Source organism: Papio anubis, chromosome 9 (genome assembly GCF_008728515.1).
Source record: "Papio anubis isolate 15944 chromosome 9, Panubis1.0, whole genome shotgun sequence".
Taxonomy (NCBI): Eukaryota; Metazoa; Chordata; class Mammalia; order Primates; family Cercopithecidae; genus Papio; species Papio anubis.
Genome location: NC_044984.1, coordinates 126,843,644 through 126,863,865, shown reverse-complemented (window position 1 = coordinate 126,863,865; position 20,222 = coordinate 126,843,644). Strand labels below are relative to the sequence as shown.

Here is a 20,222-nt window from a genome sequence, read left to right as displayed (position 1 = left end):
CCAGGCAGGGGCCCTTGCCAGCCCCACCGCTGCACCTGACACTCCACTCTGCCCAGTGGCTCAGTCACTCCACATACACCTGAGGGGTTGGTGGTACAGCTCAGAGACCGTACAGCGTCCCGTCCAAGGCCACCATGACAGGCAGCAGCGTGGCCACCCCCGCTCCTGTGAGGACCGGAGTCCCCCTTGGGGCACACCACGGGTGGGGGTGGGGCCGGGACAGGAGTCCAGGCCAGATGGGGGGCAGTCCCCAGGGACTGAGGGACAGTGCGTGCCCTGGGCAGCCCCAGGGTCCTCATCTGTAAACTGGGCAACGGCCCCACCCCCATGGGTGGCGCCAACCACCACACCAAGGTGCCTGGGCTCCACGGAAGAAAGGCACCGGGAAGTGACATGAGCTCTGGGTGGGGACCTTGCACGGAGCCAGGGAGACCAGCAGCAGCCACGCGCTCACCCACTTCGTCGTGTTCTCCGCAGTGAGGCTGTGCCAGGCACTCTGCTAAGTGGTGGGTCAGGCCCTGCTTATCTTCTTGTTTGTTTGTTTTTGAGACAGAGACTCACTGTGTTGCTCAGGCTGGAGTGCAGTGGCACGATCTTGGCTCACTGCAACCTCTGCCTCCCAGGTTCAAGCAATTCTCCTGCCTCAGCCTCCTGAGTAGCTGGGATTACAGGTCACCATGTGTAGCTAATTTTTTTGTGTTTTTAGTAGAGATGGGATTTCACCACGTGGCCAGGCTGGTGTCGATCTTCTGACCTCAGGTGATCCGCCCGCCTCAGCCTCCCAGAGTGCTGGGATGACAGGTATGAGCCACCACCGCACTGGGCCTGGGCCCTGATTATCTAATCCACACACACAAGACCCCACGTGCTGGCCGCAGTGACCACCCCAGTGTGGAATGAAGACACAGACAAGAAAGGCCTGGAAAGGCTTCAGGAGCTGTGTCCCCAGCACCACCCACCACCCAGCCCAGCTCTGGGGTGCCAGCCGGGCCGCCTCAGGCCACTGTCCCAGCTGCAGGAACCCCTGCTAGGCTGAGGCAGTGGAGGCCCTGAACCCCCCCACAGGTCTGCAGTGCACACCGGGGTCAGCACACGTGGCACCACACAGGGGCCCTCCAGGAAAGCGCGGTGGGGGCCCTCCCTGCGCAAGGCCACTGCCCTGCAGTGGCTTCCAGTACCCCCAGTAGTGGCTAGGGCCCCAGACCTCCCTGCTCCCCTCCCGGGAGGACCACCAGGGCTGGGCGCAGGCTTCTGTGACACTGCTAGACAGATTCTCCTGTAGCAATTCTATGCGACTGCTTTTGGCTCTCTTAACGTCATTACTATACAGCACCATCAACATTCCTAACTACACTACAATGACGCAAACAGAGATAAAATAATTCTACCCCAGCACACACAGAGCGCTGCTGCCCCCTCTTGGGGACGGGGCTGCCTGTTCCCGCCCAGGCTTGGCCTACCCCCTGCAGCCAGGTGGCCACGCCCTGCTCCTGAAACCACAGCAGCGGCCTCTCCCCTCCTTGTCACCAGGCAGGAGGCTCTGGAGAACCGCCTACCCAAGACCTCACCTCCCTGGCAGGCCCCTCTGCTTCCCACCCAGAGTGATGACCACGTTCCCCCAGGCAAAGCCAGGCCTGGAACCCCCAGGGATCTTCTCGGATGGGTGGGAAGCTGCTCTCCACTGGGGGCAGGAGGCTGAGGAAGGATGCAGCTGCTTGGCTCCCAGAACCTTGTTGGCTCACACCTTCGTCAGGTCTGTCTCTGTCATTCCAAGAGCTCAGGCCCAAAGCCCAGAGCCTCTGCCTCTCAACTGTGTTCAGTCTGGGTGCAAACCCCACAGCTCTCTCTGCAGAGCACCTGAGCGTCCGCTCAGCGCCCAGGTGGCACGGCTGCCTCCCATACCCAGGTCCTGTGGTGGCCTGTGCCCCGCCATCCCCTCTGCCTTGGGGTCAAAAGCTGAACAGAAGCTGACACAGGAGACCCTACAGGGAGCCCCACTCACAGCCCCATGTGGGGACTGGGTCTATCACCCCTCCAGCTGCAAAGGTGGGAATGGGACCCTTTCCCACCATGACCTCTCTCCCCCTTGGCTCACACCCACCCAGTGGGCGACAGCCCCCACGTCTCCCCCCTGCCCAGGGTGTCCCAATGTCACCTTGGCTGGTTTTTTCTCATGGGGACCCCACATCGAGCACCCACGGGGACTGCCCGGCAAGCCTCACTGACACCTCAGTTGTTCCAGAGGCCTCCAGGTTGTGCCCAGCTGCTCCCATGGCCTCCAGGATGTGGTTCTGCGGGCTTGCGGCTCTCGCCTAGCAAGGGACCAGCAGCTGGGAGCTGGGCTGCCCCTGCAGGACCGCCACAAGCATGGTGGCTGCTGCCTCTCAGGGACGGCTGAGATTCCCGAACACCCAGTGAGGGCACGTGGTTGCACTCTAGGGGCAGGGAGGCAGGGTCAGGGCTCCCGGGGGGGGGGGGGGGGGGGGCGGGGCGCTGTGAGGCCCAGCTTGGCCGTTACTGCTGCACCCCACTCCTTGGGAGCTGTGGAGGCTGTGGCCTGGCCCTGTGTGGGCCGGGAAGAGCTACCTGGAGACAAGTCGGAGACCCAGGCCATTGGTGACGGTGCCAGGGAGAACAGCAGTGCTGCCTGAGATGGAGTGGTGCCAGGACAGGTGTGAATGCAGGGTGCATGGCAAGTGGACACGAGGGGGTGGGGACAGAAGCGGGAGAGGATAGGAGGGGTCCTCTGGTCCAGGGCCAGAGCCTCAGAGACCAGTGTGGGCTGACAAAGCCCAGCCCCGGTGGTTGGTGCGCTAGGTGCCCTCGCTGCTGTTGTGAGTTCACAGGGCCAGAGTGGGCTACGGAAATGAAGCCTGAGCCTGCCTTCCACTCGGGGCCCAAGGCTTTGGACAGGAGTAAGAAGGGCTGCCATGAGCAAATGCACAGCCCATTCCGTGCATGGGGATAGTGGGCGTGAGGCCTGAAGCAGGGAAGTGGGGGATGGTGTGAGGGGCAGGCTGGTGTGAGGACCACAGTGGAGCCACTGTTTGGCCCTGGTTTTATCCCAGGGTTCTAGTCCAGCCACGCCTGGAGAATCGTCTGATAGGGGCTGAGCCTGGAGAGTGAACGAGGTTGCCCAGTTACCCTCTGACCAGCCCAACCAGCAGGCCACTGTCACGCGCCACGCCTGGAGGTCAGTCCCGCTGTGAACTCGGAGCCTCACTGATGCGTTCCTCCCTCCAGCTCCAATTTACTGGAAGGCCACGGATCACACCTGGCTGTGGCCTGCAGCCTCGCCCTTCAAACCAAAGGCCTTCTGCAGGATTCCTCTGGGTGGCCATGAGGGCCAGGCATGGAGAGCCGGGTATGGAGGGCTGAGGCAGCACCAGGGAGATGGCCCAGGGTGGCAGTTTGCCAGGAGGGAGGTGACGAAGGGCTGGAGCCTGCCCCGGCCACCAGTGGGGCCTGCCAAGGATTCTAGAAAGGCCCCCTGGAGGGACAGCCCACACCAATGCTGGCAGCAGGGGAAAGCAGGCAGCTGACCCCTCTGTCCCTAAGAACCTGGGGGGCTGCCGCAGGTTGGGGCATGAGGACACATCAGGATGGTGGTCAACACACTGAGAGGGACGCGTCACTCAGACCTGGGAGGTCAACACTTCAAAACGAACATACATCCCGTCCGTGCACTCTCTGTACACACGGACTTCCTCACAATGAAAAGAATAAAAAGAAAGGGAGATTTTTTGGATTTAGATTTAGATGAAGAGAACAGAAAGGAGCCAGGAGATGGAGACACCGGGCAGGTGAGGCTGTCCCCAAAGAGGGGATGCAGGGCAGGACCCTGTAAGCTGACGTCTGGGCAGCCAGCCGAAGGAAGGGGAGGAGCCACCGGCCTGGGTGTCCTGCTCCAGGGCCGTCCTGCATGCTGGGCCCTGCTGTGTGGCCACCATTGCTGGGATGACGAGGAGTCGACTGCTGGGGCCCCAACCTCTCCAGAGACCCCTGTCCCGGCCCCTGCACAGGAATGGGCCGTGCATTTGCTCACAGCAGCCTCTCTCACTCCTGTTCAAGGCCTTGGCCCCGAGCGGAAGGCAGGCTCAGGCTTCATTTCTGTGGCTCACTCTGGCCCCTGTGAACTCACGACAGCAGCAAGGGCACCTAGTGCACCAACCACCGGGGCTGGGCTTTGTCAGCCCACACTGGTCTCTGAGGCTCCTGGCCCTGGGAGCCCCTTCCCCAGCCACTCACCCCTGCTGGCAGCTGCCACAGGCAATCCCACGCAGCAGCCTGGGACACACAGAGCCTCTTCCTCAGCCACGGGGGGGCGGCCCGGGCCCACGCCAGCCAGGTGTCGCTAAAGCCACAGGCCTGGGGTACGAGGACCACAGGGGCAGCCGCCGCTCGGCCCCACCTTTATCCCGGGATTCCAGTCCAGCTGCGCCCACAGAACTGACGATCCCCAGGGCTGGGGGCTGGTAGGGGCTGAGCCCCAAGAATGAACAGGACTGAGAGGCCAACCCACTTCTGACCTCAGGGTCTCGGGGAGGAGAGTCACAGGGGAACCAGTGTAGCCCCCACCCAGTCCAGTCCACGTCAGGGGCCTGGTCCACATCACGGTCCCCCTCCCTGGGCAGTCGCTGCAGGCCCCTTGGGCTCCTTCCCCGACCGGCTCCCAGCCACACGGTCCCTGGGGAGAGGCACGCAGCCATGCCGGCCATAGGACAGGGTGTAGCAAGCAGGTAAGTGGGGCATGGGATTAGGGTCTGCCCGAGGACAGCCAGAGGCCTGCTGTGGTACGAGCAGCAGCAACTGGGGCAGGCGCCAAGGGCTGTGGGGGATGCCACAGCAGGACAGGTTAGTGAGGGTGGGGTTGTGGCAGGGCCTGGGCTCCCTGTGAAGGCACAAACAGGCTCTTCCAGGCTGGACAGAGTCTGCAGGGCCTGGACTCCCTGTAAGAGTGTCAACAGGCTGTCCCGGGCTGGACAGAGTCTGCAGGGCTCTGGGCTCCCAGGCAGGGAAGCAGTTAGACGACGTCTGATTTAGAAAACTGTAGACTGGGTGGGTGGAGGGACCAGGACAGGGGACAGCCACAGGGCCACGACTCCCTGGAGGCCAGTCTGGACACACAGCAGGACCAGCTGGCCCTACGGGGGACAGAGGACAGGGAGCAAAGAGGCCGGCCCCATGGGCCCAGGCCAGAGAGGGGGAGCCCCAGCCTCCAGCCCATGCCTGAGTTCTGATCCTGCTCAGCCACTCGCCAGCAGTGTAGATGCAGGAAGTGACTGCATGGCTGTGCCTCAGGTTCCTCATCTGTAGCATGGGGACAGCACAGCACCCGCCATGGGGGCTGCCAAGGGGAGTGGGCGTGACGCACACGAAGTCCTGGAGCTGTGCCTGGGCCTGGAGCCGGGGCACTGCTGCCCTTTCCATCACTGTCACCACCGCTCAGTAGCAAGGCTTGGTGGTGGGGCCGCGCGTAAGCCTGGGACACACTCAGTTATTCTGCTACCTACAGCCGCCCAGCCAGGACCAAGTTCTCAACAAAGGGAAGGTGGTGGCCACAGACTGGGCAGGCGCCCCTCTGGCCTCAGTGGGGCAGGGTCACAGCGTGCGGCTCCCAGCCCCAGACACTTGATGGCTCCTGCAGAGTCCAAAGGGCAGTGCCTGTGCCTCCTGAGCCAGACACCACGGATTCTGGCCAGAGGGTCCTGGGTGCACACACATGGTACACACGTGGGCTGGGAAGACGGGCATGGAGACTTCAACGCCTGTCTGGGCTGCAGAGGGACCAGCAGCCCACCCAGCCTGCTCTCTGACGCCAGCACAGCTCTGGGGAACCCCATCCACCCCACAGGCCAGCTTTCCACACAAACCAGATCAGCACAGCTCTAGGGAACCCCATCTACCCCACAGGCCAGCTTTCTACACAAACCAGATCAGCACAGCTCTGCTGCGCCAAGAGAGTTGGGGCTCGGTGGCTGTTCTGTCCCTCACACTCCTCAGAGGAGGGCGCCTGTCGTCCTCTACAGGTACGTGGAACCAAGTGCCCCATTTGCCCTGATCTCACGGAGTTTAGGTACTGCGCAGTGCCCCACCCCCAGCCCTGCAGTCCCCCAGCCACAGCCCCCAGCCGTCTCCAGACAGCCTGCCATAGGCACCCCAAACCAGTACCACCTGCCACACGTGCCCTTCCTGACGGGATCTCAGGAACCGCCATGCCACAGTGCTGCCCCTCACAGCCTGCACTCCTCCCTCGGTGCTGCCCCTCACAGCTGCACTCCTCCCTCGGTGCTGCCCCTCACAGCTGCACTCCTCCCTCGGTGCTGCCCCTCACAGCTGCACTCCTCCCTCGGTGCTGCCCCTCACACCTGCACTCCTCCCCAGAAGCCCTCACGGTCTCCTCTGTGACTCCTAGCCTCCAACGACAGCCTCTTTACTGCCATCCCAATACTCAGTGGCAACGGGGCCTGTGGGTGTATCTTGGGGGCTGGCCCAGGGCCTGGCACACAGCCAGGGCTCAATAAATGCTTGTAGAGTCCGTCAGGGAAAGCAAAACAGCTCAGAATTCTTCCCTGCTGGCCAGCAGCTCACCTGGCCTTTCCCAGAGGTCCAGCACCACTGCTGCCCAGCACCACCCTGCCGGGCTGGCCCTGGAGGTTCCACTGTGCAGCAGCAAGACCTGGGCAGAGGTCTGGAATGGGCGGGGCAGCTGCCGAGGCCGGATGAGGCCCACCAGTCCCAGGGACCAGTTTGGCCACCCAGGCTCCTGGAGGCCTTACAGAGCACAGAGCACTGTCCCGGGGGACAGCAGAGGTGGCAGGTACCCTTGGTCACATACACAGGCAGAAGGGGCCCAGCCTGCCGTGGTGAGGGTGGAGGAAGCCTGCTGAGTGGACGGGAGCATGAGCAGGTGGCCACAGGACCTGGCTGGGGTTGTCGGCCTCTCTGCCCAGCCCACAGTGGGGTGAGTACCATGGCCAAGCCTCAGTTTCCATCCATCACACAGGGTAGCCGCAGCTGCACCTCCAGCTGTCCTGGCCCACAGGGACACCAACACCTGATGGTTCTTCAGCTTCCAGCCTCCCTCCCCCAGAACAGGTCAGTGTCCATCCAAGCGCAGCCCCACCCAGCTCTGCAAGGCCCACCCAGGGAGGGGCACAGCCAAGTCCCAGCCAGGGCCACCCTGCTGACCAGGATGGGGGGCCCTGTGCAGTAGCGCCTCGAGGGGCCCCAGCACTTCCCACAGCTCCCACGGGATCTGGACGTTCCAGGCTGTACAGCAGGAGACCCCAGACTTCCACGACCCACATCCCCACATGGGGTTGGTAGGGGCAGACCAGGACATGTGTGTGGGGATGGTCCATCCTCTTCATTTCCCTGGAGGGTCTGGAGAAGGACAAGAGTGGAGGGCTAGGGGCCAGGAGGATGGGCAGCCACAGATCCACTCTGCTGCAGTCCTGGACAGCCTGTAGCTCAGCCTCCAGCTGGGACCTCCAGAGATTGGCCAGAAGGTGTCTGACAGGCAGGTGGCCGCTGTGGAGCCTCTGCGAGGGTGGCTGGGGGCCTGTGGGTCCTGCAGGCCTCCCCACTGGAACACTCTGACTGCTGTCACATCCTGACACAGCCCCCGGCCCCGTGCCCCCCCGCACAGGCCTCACCGTGAGCGCGGGGCCTGGAGAGGGACCCACACCCATACAGGGGGCACGCAGCTGTGGGGCTTGACAGATCTGGACGGCCAGCTCTCCCCACCGGCCACCTCCCCAGGTTCCCAAAGAAACAGCAGGCACCCTCCCCAGAGGCCCTGTGGGCCAGCTCTCCCAGGGAGTGCAGGCCAGGCTCAGCGATGGGCCTCCCAGCTGCTGCCACACGACCACTCTAGATGCCACATGCTCTTGGGGTGGGGCCGGGGAGGACATCAGGCCCGAGGGGTTTCTCGGGGAGGCACATGCAGGGCACAAACACACACATCGCACGCCACAAGCCCTGGCCCTCCCTCAGAGACCTGGGGGCTGCTTACATGCTGACCCTTGTTTAGGGACAAATGGCTTTGTCATGGGCCACGTAGGGGCAGTCAGGGCCTGACCCTGGGCCACTGAGAAGGGTTAGATCCCCAGCCCGGGACTGCCTCAGCAGGGGTGAGGTGGCGCCCCAGAGGTCCTGAGGCCCAGAGCCTGGATTCTAGCCTGGGGCCACTCACTGAGCTCATCTTGACAGGGGCAGGAGGCTGGCGCACTGAAGGGTGGTCACGTCTGTGGGCTCCTGAAATATGCAGGAGCTGAGGCCAGAGGGGGTCCTGGTGCCATCTGGGTAGGGGAGTATGGAGGGGGAGCCCGGAGGGAGAGGACAGCCTGGGACACAGGGGTCACTCAGACTCCTAGAGGCTCAGGTGGGCTGGGCTCCTCCTGCAGGACTCAGGGGGCTCCTGGGGACTCAGGTGGGCTGGGCTCCTCCTGTGGCTGCCTCTGACTCAGAGCAGCCAGGCTGGGTCCGCCCCTGGACCCTGGCCCAGCTCTGTGGTTCTCCTACTTAGAAGGCCCTCCTGACCTGGCCAGGGCACCCCGGGCTCCTCTCCCCCAGCCTCCACTTCTAATGAGGTGGTCCCGTGGCCCCTCCCTCGTTACCCGTGTCCCCACCCCAAACCATGCTGACTTAGGGTCTCTAACTGGTCACCATTAAATGGGCTGGAGTACTGGGACCCAAATGTTCTGTCCAGGTGCTGAGAAAGCGGTTAATTCTTATGCCATTTTGTCGTTACAGGAAAAGATGAAAAGTTCCCAACCAAAATGCAGAACCAGCGGAAGTAACTCTACTAGAAACAGGGCGGCAAAACTCCGAACCATCGGCAAAGCAACCCAAAATGAGACTCCACCAACACAGGAGATGCCAGGGCCACGTCCGGAGTTCAAGGACAGACCGAGAGCAGCAGCATGGGTGCCGTGGGGCCTGGGAAGAAAGCGCAGGGAGGCGGCATAAGCTGGGTGAGCAGGGCCACCCCTACCTGATGCTGGACCAGAGACGCATCCCGCAAAACACAGGGCGCCCATCAGAATGCCGGGAAACAGGGAAGGAGGGAGGGACACAGATACCCGCAAACAGCAACACCAATCCTCACGCTCCTGACACACAAACGCAGTAAGGCACGAAGAGTCCCGCAACACAGATGCGGGGAAGCAGCAACGTCACAGCCATGTGCAGATGCCAGCAGGGCCTATGGGAACCCCCCAAGAGTCCCCTAGAAACTGTCTGTGCTGACGAGAGAATCCAACAAAGTGCCCAGGTAGAGATGCCAGGTGGGAAGAAGTTTTCTTAGACAAACAGCAACAACCAGCCAGAAAACACAGCGAAACGAGGCTTCCAGAGTGACAAAAACACAAGCCCGGGTAAATACCCAACACGGGCCCCTCGGCAGGGAACAGGCCCTCACGACCATCAGGAGCCTTACAACTGCCACCCACAGACAGCAGGGCCAGTTCTGGGCACTTCTCTTTCTCTAGAGAAGCAATCCCACAAAGGCAGGAGATGGGGGACATCTGGGGACAGATCTCCCGTCAGGACAGCTGGGGCAGCTGGGGCAGCTGGGGCATGAGAGTCTAGTCCGGGAAAGAGGGGGTGGGGCCAGCCCGGGTCTGGTGTGGGTCTGGCTCCCTGCTGGAGGACTGTGCAGTGAGTCACAGGGACCCCTGGGAGACCCCGACCGCAAAGGTGCGCAGCACGTGCGGACGCACAGGCACGCGGCGTAGCCACAGCAAGGACGGGAAGGCCTTGGAAACCTGAGCCAAGAAGTGACAGGGCCAAGCAGCCAGGCGGGAGGGGATCCAGGCGGGAGGGGATGGGGAAGAGGGCCGGGGACCATCCTACTGTAACAGCCCTGACCCCGAGGCCAGCAAACCACCAGGCAGGGCCCTCGAGGGGCAGAGCCACAGGCAGAGGACGCAGAACCCTTCTCAGAGCCAAAGCGGCCAGGTGCAGGCCCTGCTCCAGCCATGGCAGGGCCTGGGGAGCTGCTGGCCCCCAGACAGGGCCTGGACAGGTGGCGGGCACCCACGTGGACCGAGGGGCCAGCGACTGTTTTCATGGCCCCTGCATCCACCTCCCCTGAGGGAGCAGCCCCTGCCCACGGCTGAGAGACTCTCTGGGAGGAACAGGAATCCACACAGCTTCCAGGCAGCCCCTCACTGTCACAGGGCGGGCCCTGGCTCAGCTCCGCACCCCTGCCCCATGGCTGTGGGTAAAGCACTTCCTCTCGCTGGGCCTCAGTTTCCCCACCTGGAGACCAGGAAGCAGCCACAAGGAGTTCCCTGGGCCGAAGCCTGCCCTCTCCCTGGCTCTCCTCACTGAGCCCAAATGTCTGCGGTCTCAGCCCCACCCCTATCTGTCTGAGAGTTGAGCCAGGCGTGGACTCACAGCGCCCCCGGCACAAACTCAGCCCCCACTGGCACCACCAACAGTGTGGTCTCAGCGGTGCCCGGAGGTCCAAGTGACACTGTCAGGCCCCACATGCAGTGCTCGGCGGGCCGGGCCCAGCCCCGACATGGCCAGGTCATACTTCCGGCCCCAAGCAGCCAAGAGCCAGCCCAGATTCTATGCCTGGGCCTTTGCTCCTGGAATCCTGGCCACTCTGTGAAGCCCACCAGGCCCACTAGGGGTTCACAGACAGACCACCTGGCTCAGCCTCCAGGATGTAGGGCAGGGCAGGAAGGTGCCTGGGCCAGTCCCTCACACTCTCACATTCCCCACCATGGGCTATGTCCAAAAACCTGTACCCTCCCCTTGGCCAAGGCCCACTGGCTCCAGGCTCACACCCTAAACCCACCAGCGTTCTGGGCCATTTTCAGCAGGGGTCACAGCTCGCCCATGGACAGCCCTGGGAGGCCGGGGGCCGCACACAATCAGTAGCCTGGGGTTTCTCGAGCACAAGTTTCCCGCCTGTCTGTGCATGGTTCAGCAGCAGCAGGTTCAGCAGCGTTTTGGGTGATGTCCTGTGGTTTATGCTGAGCAGAGAATGTGGAAGCACAGGCGTTAGAGGAGGCCGCTGGCCACCAAGCTGGGATGCTGGGTGCTTTCCTTCCGCCTTTATTCCCGGGACACACGTGGACCTTCTGAGTGGCCGTGTGCCAGTCAGGGAACAGCTCAAGCTTCAGCACACACCTTCTTACGGAGCTTGATGTGTGAACCAGGTGAAAGTCACCAGATGAAAGTGATTTGTTGTTTGAAAAATACAAATCAACAAAAACTCACAGACACCAAACCAGAATGGTGGTGTCCGCCTGAAGCTGGTGGCCAATGTACTCCCGGGCACTGTGCCACCTCCCTGTGGCCCAGGCCCAGCCCAGAGCACCGTGGCCAGCGTCGCTGGGGTTGTGTGGCCAGCATGCGGGAATGGGCGGTGCAGCCCACTGGGCTAAGCGGGCCTGGCCTATCTCCCGGGAGATATAGGGACCGGCACAACCTGTTCTGTGGCCTGAGGCCAGATAAGGATGGCCTTTGCTATCTGGGAAGAGGCGGTCTGACGTAGCCCTGGATACACCTCTCAGACCCCAGCCTTCTTGGGAGGACCCCAGGCAGAGAACAGCAGCACTGACCGGGCACATACGGTCACAGCACTGCTTCAAGGGCAGGGGGCTTCCTGTGTCCTCTGGTCAGTACAACCAGGGGACAGAGCCGTCACAGGATACAAAAGGGACAGCAAGAGCCATATTCCCAAGCACCCAGAGTCCCCGGTCAGAGCAAGAGCAACGGAGAGGCCAGCAGGGCTTCCTCAGGCCTCCTGTCCCCACAAACCACTGCCCCTGGTTTGAGAGTAGAAAATCAAGACGGCTGGCTCAGGTCAGCCATACCGCCCCACCCACCCCAGCACTGGGGCCCAGCACGCCCCTCTCAGGTGTCCTCAGCCCTGCCAGCTGTGCCCCGCCCCATCCTCCTCGCTAATCATTAATGCTGTCTCCAGGGCTGCAGGCACACCCTGAGCCAGGCCAGACCCTGGCCCTCCTCAGCCCACAACCACCACCGCCAACATTTAGGGAGCGCCTGCTGTGTTCACAGCACATACAGACACAGGGACAGGACAAGGGGGGACTCCTCCTCCGCTACAGGAGCACATATAAACGTGCAGGTGGTGGGGGCCTGCCCCAGGCACAGAATGGCCTGTGTGTCCCACCCAGGGTACAGAAAGGGGCCGGGGGCTTGCCCAAGGCACAGAACGGGTGTGGGGGCCTGCCTCGGGCACAGAATGGCCTGTGTGTCCCACCCAGGGTACAGAAAGGGGCCGGGGGCTTGCCCAGGGCACAGAACGGGTGTGGGGGCCTGCCTCGGGCACAGAACGACCTATGTGTCCCATCCAGGGCACAGAAAAGGGGCAGGGACCTGCATGGGGCACAAAAGAGGTACAGAGACCTGCCCCAGGCACAGGGCTGGGCTTAGGGGCTCCCACAGACAGGCAGGGAGGGTGGTCTGCCTGGGGGAAGAAGGGGCTGTGAGTGGGGGGCCTGCCCCAGGGGCCGGGGCTGGGAGTTGGTCCCAGCACATGTGGGGTCTGGGGGGAGGTAACAGGACTCCCGCAGGCAGGCTACACCTTCCCGACAAGTCTACACTTGTGTTTGGTTGTTTACATCACTGCAGTGTCCCGCGGGCACGAGCCAGCCTCTGGGGTTACAAGGGCTTCCTCCGACTCCTGAGTGTCCCATCCTCCAGCATCCCAGAGTAGGAAGAGCCCCCAAGACGTGGGTGGGGACAGAGAGACTGTGAGAGAAGGAGGCAGAGCCGAGGGCAGGCTGCTCCTCCAGGAGTAAACGAGTTGATGCCTGTGAAGGGCAGCTCAGGTGGAGAGAATACTTACTTAATCAGTCATTACTATTTATATGATTATGATTTATCTGAACTTTGGGGAAAAACCACTACACTTTGACAAAAAATGTGGTCAACCAAGAGACACGTGTGGGACGATCATGAGGTTATGACTTGTGCAGAAGCCCCGTACTTTCCCAGGCAGCCTCCGAAGGGCAGAGGAAGGGGCATGAAACCACCCCGGGGTGCCGTGGCTGTGTTAATGCCACGCAGAAGCAGACTTGTCTCACTATGACCTGGGGGACCGCTGGTCTAAGTCGAAGTCACCAAAACCCACTGGACCCACTGCCTGCAGGTGGCGGCACGTGACCCTGCTGGAGCAGGTGGACAGCCAGTCAGAGCCACTGCGGGCAAAGCACATGGGCCTGGGATTGGCCCTGGGTCTCCCGGGCACTTTCTACACGCCGAGCTCTTCCCAGCACCAGACCCCATAGGAGACACAGAGGACAGTGTCTGCTCTCCTTCAGTTTACAAGTTCTTGCGGGAGACAAACATGGAGAGCAAAGACATCCTAAAACAGCTTCGCAGCGCGCAGATGACAGGAAGAAGGTGGGCAACATTGACGGGGGTGGGGGGCACCACTTCAGAGGAGTCCAAGGTGACATTTTTGCAGAGACACAAAGGCACCAAACATCAAGCAGGCAGAGAACAGCAGGGTACAAGGGCTGACCCGCTTGGAGCAGCAAGGAGGCCGCGGTTAGGGACCCAGGAGGTGCGGGCGGGCAGTGACGGCTCTGGAAGGTGGGCATCGTCGCGGTCTCAGCTGCAGTGCAGGAGCCGAGCGCAGTACGTGCCCAGTACACATGCAGTCCATGTCATCATCACCACTGAGAGAGCAGAAGACAGCCCCAGGGCCATCCCGTCCCAGCACAGAGCATGGCGTGTGCCAGCTCTGGAGTCACCCAGTGTGCACGACAGAGGATGGCCAGGCTGTGTGATGGGCCTAGCACCACCCCTGCGTCCTGGGCCCACAGGAGCCCCAGCTCTGCCGTGCACTCGGGACACGAAGCCTTAGCTCTGCCCGTGCACTCGGGACACGAAGCCCCAGCTCTGCCCATGCACTCGGGACACGAAGCCCCAGCTCTCTGCCCGTGCACTCGGGACATGAAGCGGCACCTGTTCTGGGGCCACTTCCCTGGACACCAGCCCTGACCCAAGGCTCTCTAGTTTGGAGAGTTTGGATGAGAACTTGAAGAGGACTTGCTGCCTCAGGGGCCTGCAGTAGCCATCTCCCCTTTTCCCAAAGCTCAGCTTCCGAGACAGGGGGATCTCAGGCCATGGGCTCCCAAGCCCCTGGAAAAGTGAGAGGGGTTGGAAATAGGGTGATTCTGGGAGTCAAAGTCCAGCAGATGAGGGTCTCCCAAAGTAAGTGCCACACGAGACACACCTCGCTGAGGGGGTCTCTGCCCTGGTGGAGGGCACCTGGCTAGCATTCCTGCCCAGGCCCGTCCTGGGGAGACAGTGCCCACCCCAACTCTGGGACAGCATTTAATTTCCTTCGCTGCTCAGCTGGGTTCACGCAAGAGGGGCAGTATTTGCTCAGTAAATATTGTCCATCAGCCAGACAAGCAGTATTTTTTGCCAACCTATTAACCATGCAGCAAGCAACAGTCACCAAGAGGGGTCTTGGGATTAACCCTCCTTCTCCCCTTCTCAGCAGAGCCCTCGAAGGGAGGGGGGAACGGGATGGCCCGCGGAGTATCCATTTTATCACCACCTCCCTAAGATCCAGCACTGCTCCCTAGCACGTCCTGAACCAAGCAGAGCGATACGCTGGCAACAGAAACACAACTGATAAAAGGCCGACGGTGCTGTCAGACAGCCCACGATTTCTAAGCGTCGATTTCTTTGCCTCTGAAACTCAAAACGTCCCTAAACCCACCCAACGCTGCTGTGTCTTCCAGATGCGACGGTCTGGGAGAGCGGTCAGCACCCAGGGTCCCTGGAACGGGGACAGAGTGGCCGGGGCTTCCCTCAGGGGTGCCCACGGCGCGGGCGGTCACAAGTCCAGGGGTCCCGGGACCGCCCAACGCGTCAACTCCGGGCCCCGTTCTCGCCCCGACGCGGGCGAAGCTGTGCCCGTCCACCTACCTCTAGGGCCTCCAGGGTGCTGAAGCTGGCGATGGCGAAGCCGTCGATGACCTCCTCCTCCTGGGAGCTGGACTCGCGGCGGCGGCGGCGCGGGGGACGCGCTGCGCGGGGCGCGGGGGCGGCGCCTCGGGGGGGGCGCGCCGCGGAGGCCTGCGTTCTCCTTGCCGGGGCTGGACTCGGGCTCCTCGCCCGACGACGGGCTCTGGGCGCGGGCGTTCCGTCCGCTGCGCGCGAGCGCCGGCTCGGGCGGACCTTGGCCTCCATGGCGGCGCGTGCGCCCCGTCGGGCCGGTGACCCTGACGCCCCGCGCCTGGCTCGCGGCAGGCGGGCTCCCTCGGCTACGCGGCGCCGCCGGACTGAGCGTGGCCGCGCGGGCTCGGGCCTGGGCGGCGGCGGCGGCGGGCCGGGCCGGCATGCCGGGCGCGGGGCGGCTCAGCCCCGGGCCCGGCGCGGCCTGGGGACCCCCGGCGCGGGCGGCTGGGCGCATCGGCGGGGCGGGCCTGGCGCTCAGCGGCCCTCGGCCGCCCCCGGGGCGCGCTCCCCATGCAGCGGCGCGGCTATCGAGCCGAGCGGGCGGGGCCGGGCGGGCGCGGCGGGCGGCAGGCGGGCAGGCGGCCGGGTTCCTGGGCACCGGGCTCGTGAGGCGGCGGCGGCGGCGCCCCGAACAGATAACAACTGACGCACTTCCGCCCGGCTGCGCTCGCCAGAGGAAGTGAGGGCCGCCGCGGGCGCCCGCGCGCCCCGCCCCGACCACGCCCCGACCACGCCCCGCTCACACTGGCTCCGCCCCCTTCACGGTCACGCGGCCTGCCCCGCTCACGAGGCTCCGCCCCTCCCCGCCCCCTTCACACTGGCCCCGCCCCTACCCGCCCCGCAGGCTCCGCCCCCTCCTCGACCCGCTCACTCAGACCCCGGCCCCGCCCCGGCCGGCCGCGCTAGTTCATTCAGGCCCCGCCCCGCCTGCAGGTGCCCGCCCTTCGGCCTCGCCCCCTAGCCGCGCCCCGCCCCGGCGCCCCGACCTCTCCTGCAGCCCGCGGTGGTCGGCGCCGCTCCTTCAGGGGAGGGCGCTGGGCGTCCACGGCCCCTCCAGCCCCTCCGCGGGCACCTGCGGGCGGTACTCTCCAAGCGGGAGGCGGGGGCAGCGCCAGCCTCCTCTGCGGGGCGGGGGTCCTCGGCCGCGGGCGGCTTCCGAGGAGGGCGAGGGGCCTCCGGTCCTGCGGAACCGAAGTCCTGCCCTCGGCTAGCGTGGAAGGGACGGGGAAAGGGCGAGGAGGACCGGGGGAGGGTCCTCGGCCAGGCAGTGCCCCCTCCCCGCGCCCCCGCGGACCCTCCCGGGCTTCCTAGGATGCGGGAGGGGTCTGCCCGCGTCCCCGCCCCGCGCCACGTGCCCCCAAGTCCCACAAGAAAGCAACTCCCGCCACCGAGACCCCCGGGAACGCGCCCAGCGGGGCGGGGGCTGCTGCCTGGCACGGAGCGCAGTGCGGAGGGCGGCGCGGGCAGGAAGCGCACGGGGGCGGCTGCGGTTGCGAGGCAGGCGCGGGGCGAACTTCCTCCTCCACCCCCAGGACAGGCCGAGCTCGGAGGGGCCTGCCCGGTGGGGTTTCCTGAGCCCCGGGGCCCCTTGCGCGTGGGCACTGGAGTCATTGATTCACGCAGCGCGTATTCGCCGGATGCCTCCTGTGTCCAGGCGCTGTTGGTGACCCCGCAGCGGCTGAGACAGATGACCCTCTTAGAAGTGGGAGAGAGACCCTGAACACAGGGCCAAGTAGAATATCAGCCAGGGATAATCTTAAGAAAATCGAACTGGGAGGTGTCACAGAGAGTGGGCATTGGTTGGTCCAGAGGGCCTCCCCGAGGAGTGGCGTCTTCGAGCCCTACACAGTCATGGGGACTCTGCTTCAGGTCAGGGCCACAGCCCTGCACAGGCCCTCGGAGGAGAATGGTGGTTTGCTGGAGGGCGGAAGGGAGGGTGCCCTCGGTTGCCCTTAGTGGGAAGGGGTCCCTGCCCACTCTGCAGGGTCCACATTACCATGCCTCTGGGAGAGGCGACTGGCGGCCTTTTGTGCGGGGCAGGAAGGGTGTGGTCCGGGCATCACGGGCTGTTTGCTGGGCTGAGGCAGTCGGGAAAGTAGCTCACTGGTGTGGGGGGACTTCCTGTTCACCCAGCCTCCTCCTGTCCACCCAGGCCGCTCTCTGGTTCCCCGTCAAAGCCTCCCCAGGGTGGGGGCAGGGTCCCCCTCCCCCTCTTCCCATTCCGGGTTTTGTTAAACCGTGGTTTCACCCTCCAGCATCCTCCCTTTTGATTTTTAAAAGCCTGATTAGGAAGACAGAAGCGGACCGGGAGCAGTTTCTCCATGCACGCCTGCTCCCGATTTCCCCTCCCTGGACAGAAGGCCAGGAAATGTGGGCGAGGGTCACCCAGATGGCATTTCAGGCTCTTGTTTAGATACAGACCCCTTCCCGAGCAGCCTGGGAGTCCTCACCTGCTCCCGAGGCTCCCAGAGGCCACCCCACCCCAGGCTGGGCCCAGAGGTCAGTCAGACTGCAGGGGGCATCCTGTGGGCACCCCATCTCCCCAGAACAATTGCTTGGGAAGGTCTGAGGTTCTGGTTTTGAAGTTTTTTTTTTTTTTTTTTTGAGACAGGTTCTCACTCTGTCACCCAGACTAGAGTGCAGTGGCGTGATCTCGGCTCACTGCAACCTCCACCTCCCGGGTTCAAGCCATTCTCATGTCTCAGCCTCCTGAGTACCTGGGACTACAGGCCCATGCCACCACGTCTGACTAATTTTTTTTGTATTTTTAGTAGAGACAGGGTTTCGCCATGTTGGCCAGGCTGGTCTCAAACTCCTGACCTCAGGTGATCTGCCCGCCTCAGCTTCCCAAAGTGCTGGGATTACAGGCATGAACCACCACGCCCAGCCGGAAGTTTCTGATTATAGAAATACGCTGTTTCTTTATCTGGTCTCTGAAGACATTCAGATGCGTGATCCCAGTGAAGGGCAGGGGCTCTGTAGACCTCCTCAGGGGCTTCCTTTTTGGACTCCCCCTGGGTTTCCCTGGCTGTCCTGGGGGAGGCGTCCCCAGGTGCCTTCTCTCCTTTGATCCATTTCCAGGTGTTCAGATGGCCAACCAGGGACCAGCCGCCATCTCTGGAGTTCTGGGCTCAGGTGCTCCCCAGAGAGGGCTTGCTCTGGGAACCTTCTCTTCCAGGAGAAAGCAGCTGGGCTACGTGCTGGATGGGAAGCCCTTGGGAGGGAGGCCGGGCTGGGGGTGGTTTCTGACAGATGCGTATTTGCCTGCCTGTGGACCGGACTGTGTGCCTCCAGGAGCACGCATCGCAGTGACCAGACATCCCACCCAGGACTCCGAACCTCCCCGGGGCTTGCCAGGGCCCTGGGCAGAGCTTGCACCACGAGCCCCCCCCCCACTCCCACTGACTTCTTGGTGCGGTGCAGGGCAGACCTCCTGTGCTTGTTTGGTTTTCAGTTTGTGTGCTCACACATCTGCCCTCTCTTGCCCCAGGCAGGATGGGGTGCTTTGGAAGGTAGAAACTGCGGCGGTTAGGAGACCCCTAGACCAGCAGCCTGAAGAGCTCGGAAGTGGAGGGAAACGGCTGGGTTGTTCTGATGGTGGCCACCAGCCACAGGTGGCTCAAGCCTTTGTAACGTGGCAAGTGCAACTGAAGAAGTGGATTATAAATTTTATTTATAGACTTTAAAATATAATAGCCAGTGGGGCTGATGGCTACCACGCTGGACGGGAAGTTCTAGAGCCGGCTTGCCTCAGCCCCAGCCTCAGCTCTGCCACCCACTCAGAATACTTTGGGCAAATGATTTAACATCTCTGTGTTTCCGTTGTCCCGTCTATAAAGTGGGGGTGGTGGGGTGATGAGGCATCCCGCTGTCAGGGGTCTGAAAGCCCCTGGGTGTGTGTGTGAATCCATGTGTGAGTCAATAGAGGCCTCAGATCCGTGATGGGAGGGAGGTGTGAGCACACATGTCTGAGCCCACCCCAGGATTCCCCACCCCTCACGTCTGAGGTTCTCTGGGGCTGCTGGTCTGGGACCACACTTTGGGAACCATGGGTTTAAATGTGCCACAGTCAGGGCCCTGGGCACAGTCAGGGCCATAGGTGAGTACCCGGCATGTCCCTACCGCACCGTCGCCCATCAAGCCCTCGAGCCCCCTCCTCACTCTCTCTTCCCCAGCTCTTGCCAGCGAAGCCCCTTCTCTTTCCGCTCTGCTGGAGGCCCACAGATCCTGCCCACAACTCCTTCCCGGCCCCTGGGGCTCAGCTCTCTGGCCCCACCACCAGCCCAGGTCCCTTTCCTGCTCACATCACACCCCTTAGCACTCATCCTTCCAGTCACCCAGGAAGGGGGTCCATCCTCCACGCACAGCGACTCACAGGCAGGGGTTCTGCAGAGCGTAGCTTCGTCTCCCACCCCAGCCTGCCAGGAAGCACAGGCTCACTGGAGTACATCCTCCTGCAGCCCAGACCCTCACATGGCCATGGCCACTGCCCCCAGCCCAGTCCCTCACATGGCCACGGCCCCCAGCCCAGACCCTCACCCAGCAACAGCCCTGGCCCCCAACCCAGACCCTTACCCAGCCATAGCCCCGGCCCCCAGCCCAGACCCTCACACGGCCACAGCTACGGCCCCCAGCCCAGACCCTCACACGGCCACAACTACGGCCCCCAGCCCAGACCCTCACGTGGCCACAGCTACGGCCCCCAGCCCAGACCCTCACACAGCCACGGCCCTCCTAGCCCAGACCCTCACATGGCCACAGCCCTCCCAGCCCAGACCCTCACATGGTCACGGCCCTCCCAGCCCAGACCCTCACATGGCCACGGCCCCCAGCCCAGACCCTCACCCAGCCACAGCCCTGGCCCCCAACCCAGACCTTCACCCAGCCATGGCCTTGGCCCCCCAGCCCAGACCCTCACCCAGCCATAGCCCTGGCCCCCAACCCAGACCCTCACACGGCCATAGCTACGGCCCCCAGCCCAGACCCTTACACAGCCACAGCTACGGCCCCCAGCCCAGACCCTCACACAGCCACGGCCCTCCCAGCCCAAACCCTCACATGGCCATGGCCCTCCCAGCCCAGACCCTCAGCCCCTGCCTTCACCCAGCCACAGCCCCCAGCCCAGACCCTCACCCATCTACGGCCCTTGCTCCCTGGCACAGCGTCCTCTGGCAGAGCCCTGAATGGTGCTATGAGCATCTGTGGCTCCGGCATGGCGCTTCAGCTCCTCCGTCTTAGCCACTGGCCTTTGCTTT

At 63.4% G+C, this 20,222-nt stretch overlaps 1 protein-coding gene across 1 annotated transcript in view; it reads right to left on the bottom strand.

Moving 5' to 3' along the window:
- The window catches only part of FBRSL1 (fibrosin like 1), a 95,334-nt gene extending 79,975 nt beyond the window's left edge, over positions 1-15,359 (bottom strand). Inside the window, 3 exon segments of the mRNA XM_021923197.2 lie at positions 14,935-15,069; positions 15,071-15,159; positions 15,162-15,359. Coding sequence (XP_021778889.2) covers positions 14,935-15,069; positions 15,071-15,159; positions 15,162-15,198 — 261 coding nt within the window. The 5' untranslated portion in view covers positions 15,199-15,359.
- Between the last annotated feature and the right edge of the window lie 4,863 nt (positions 15,360-20,222).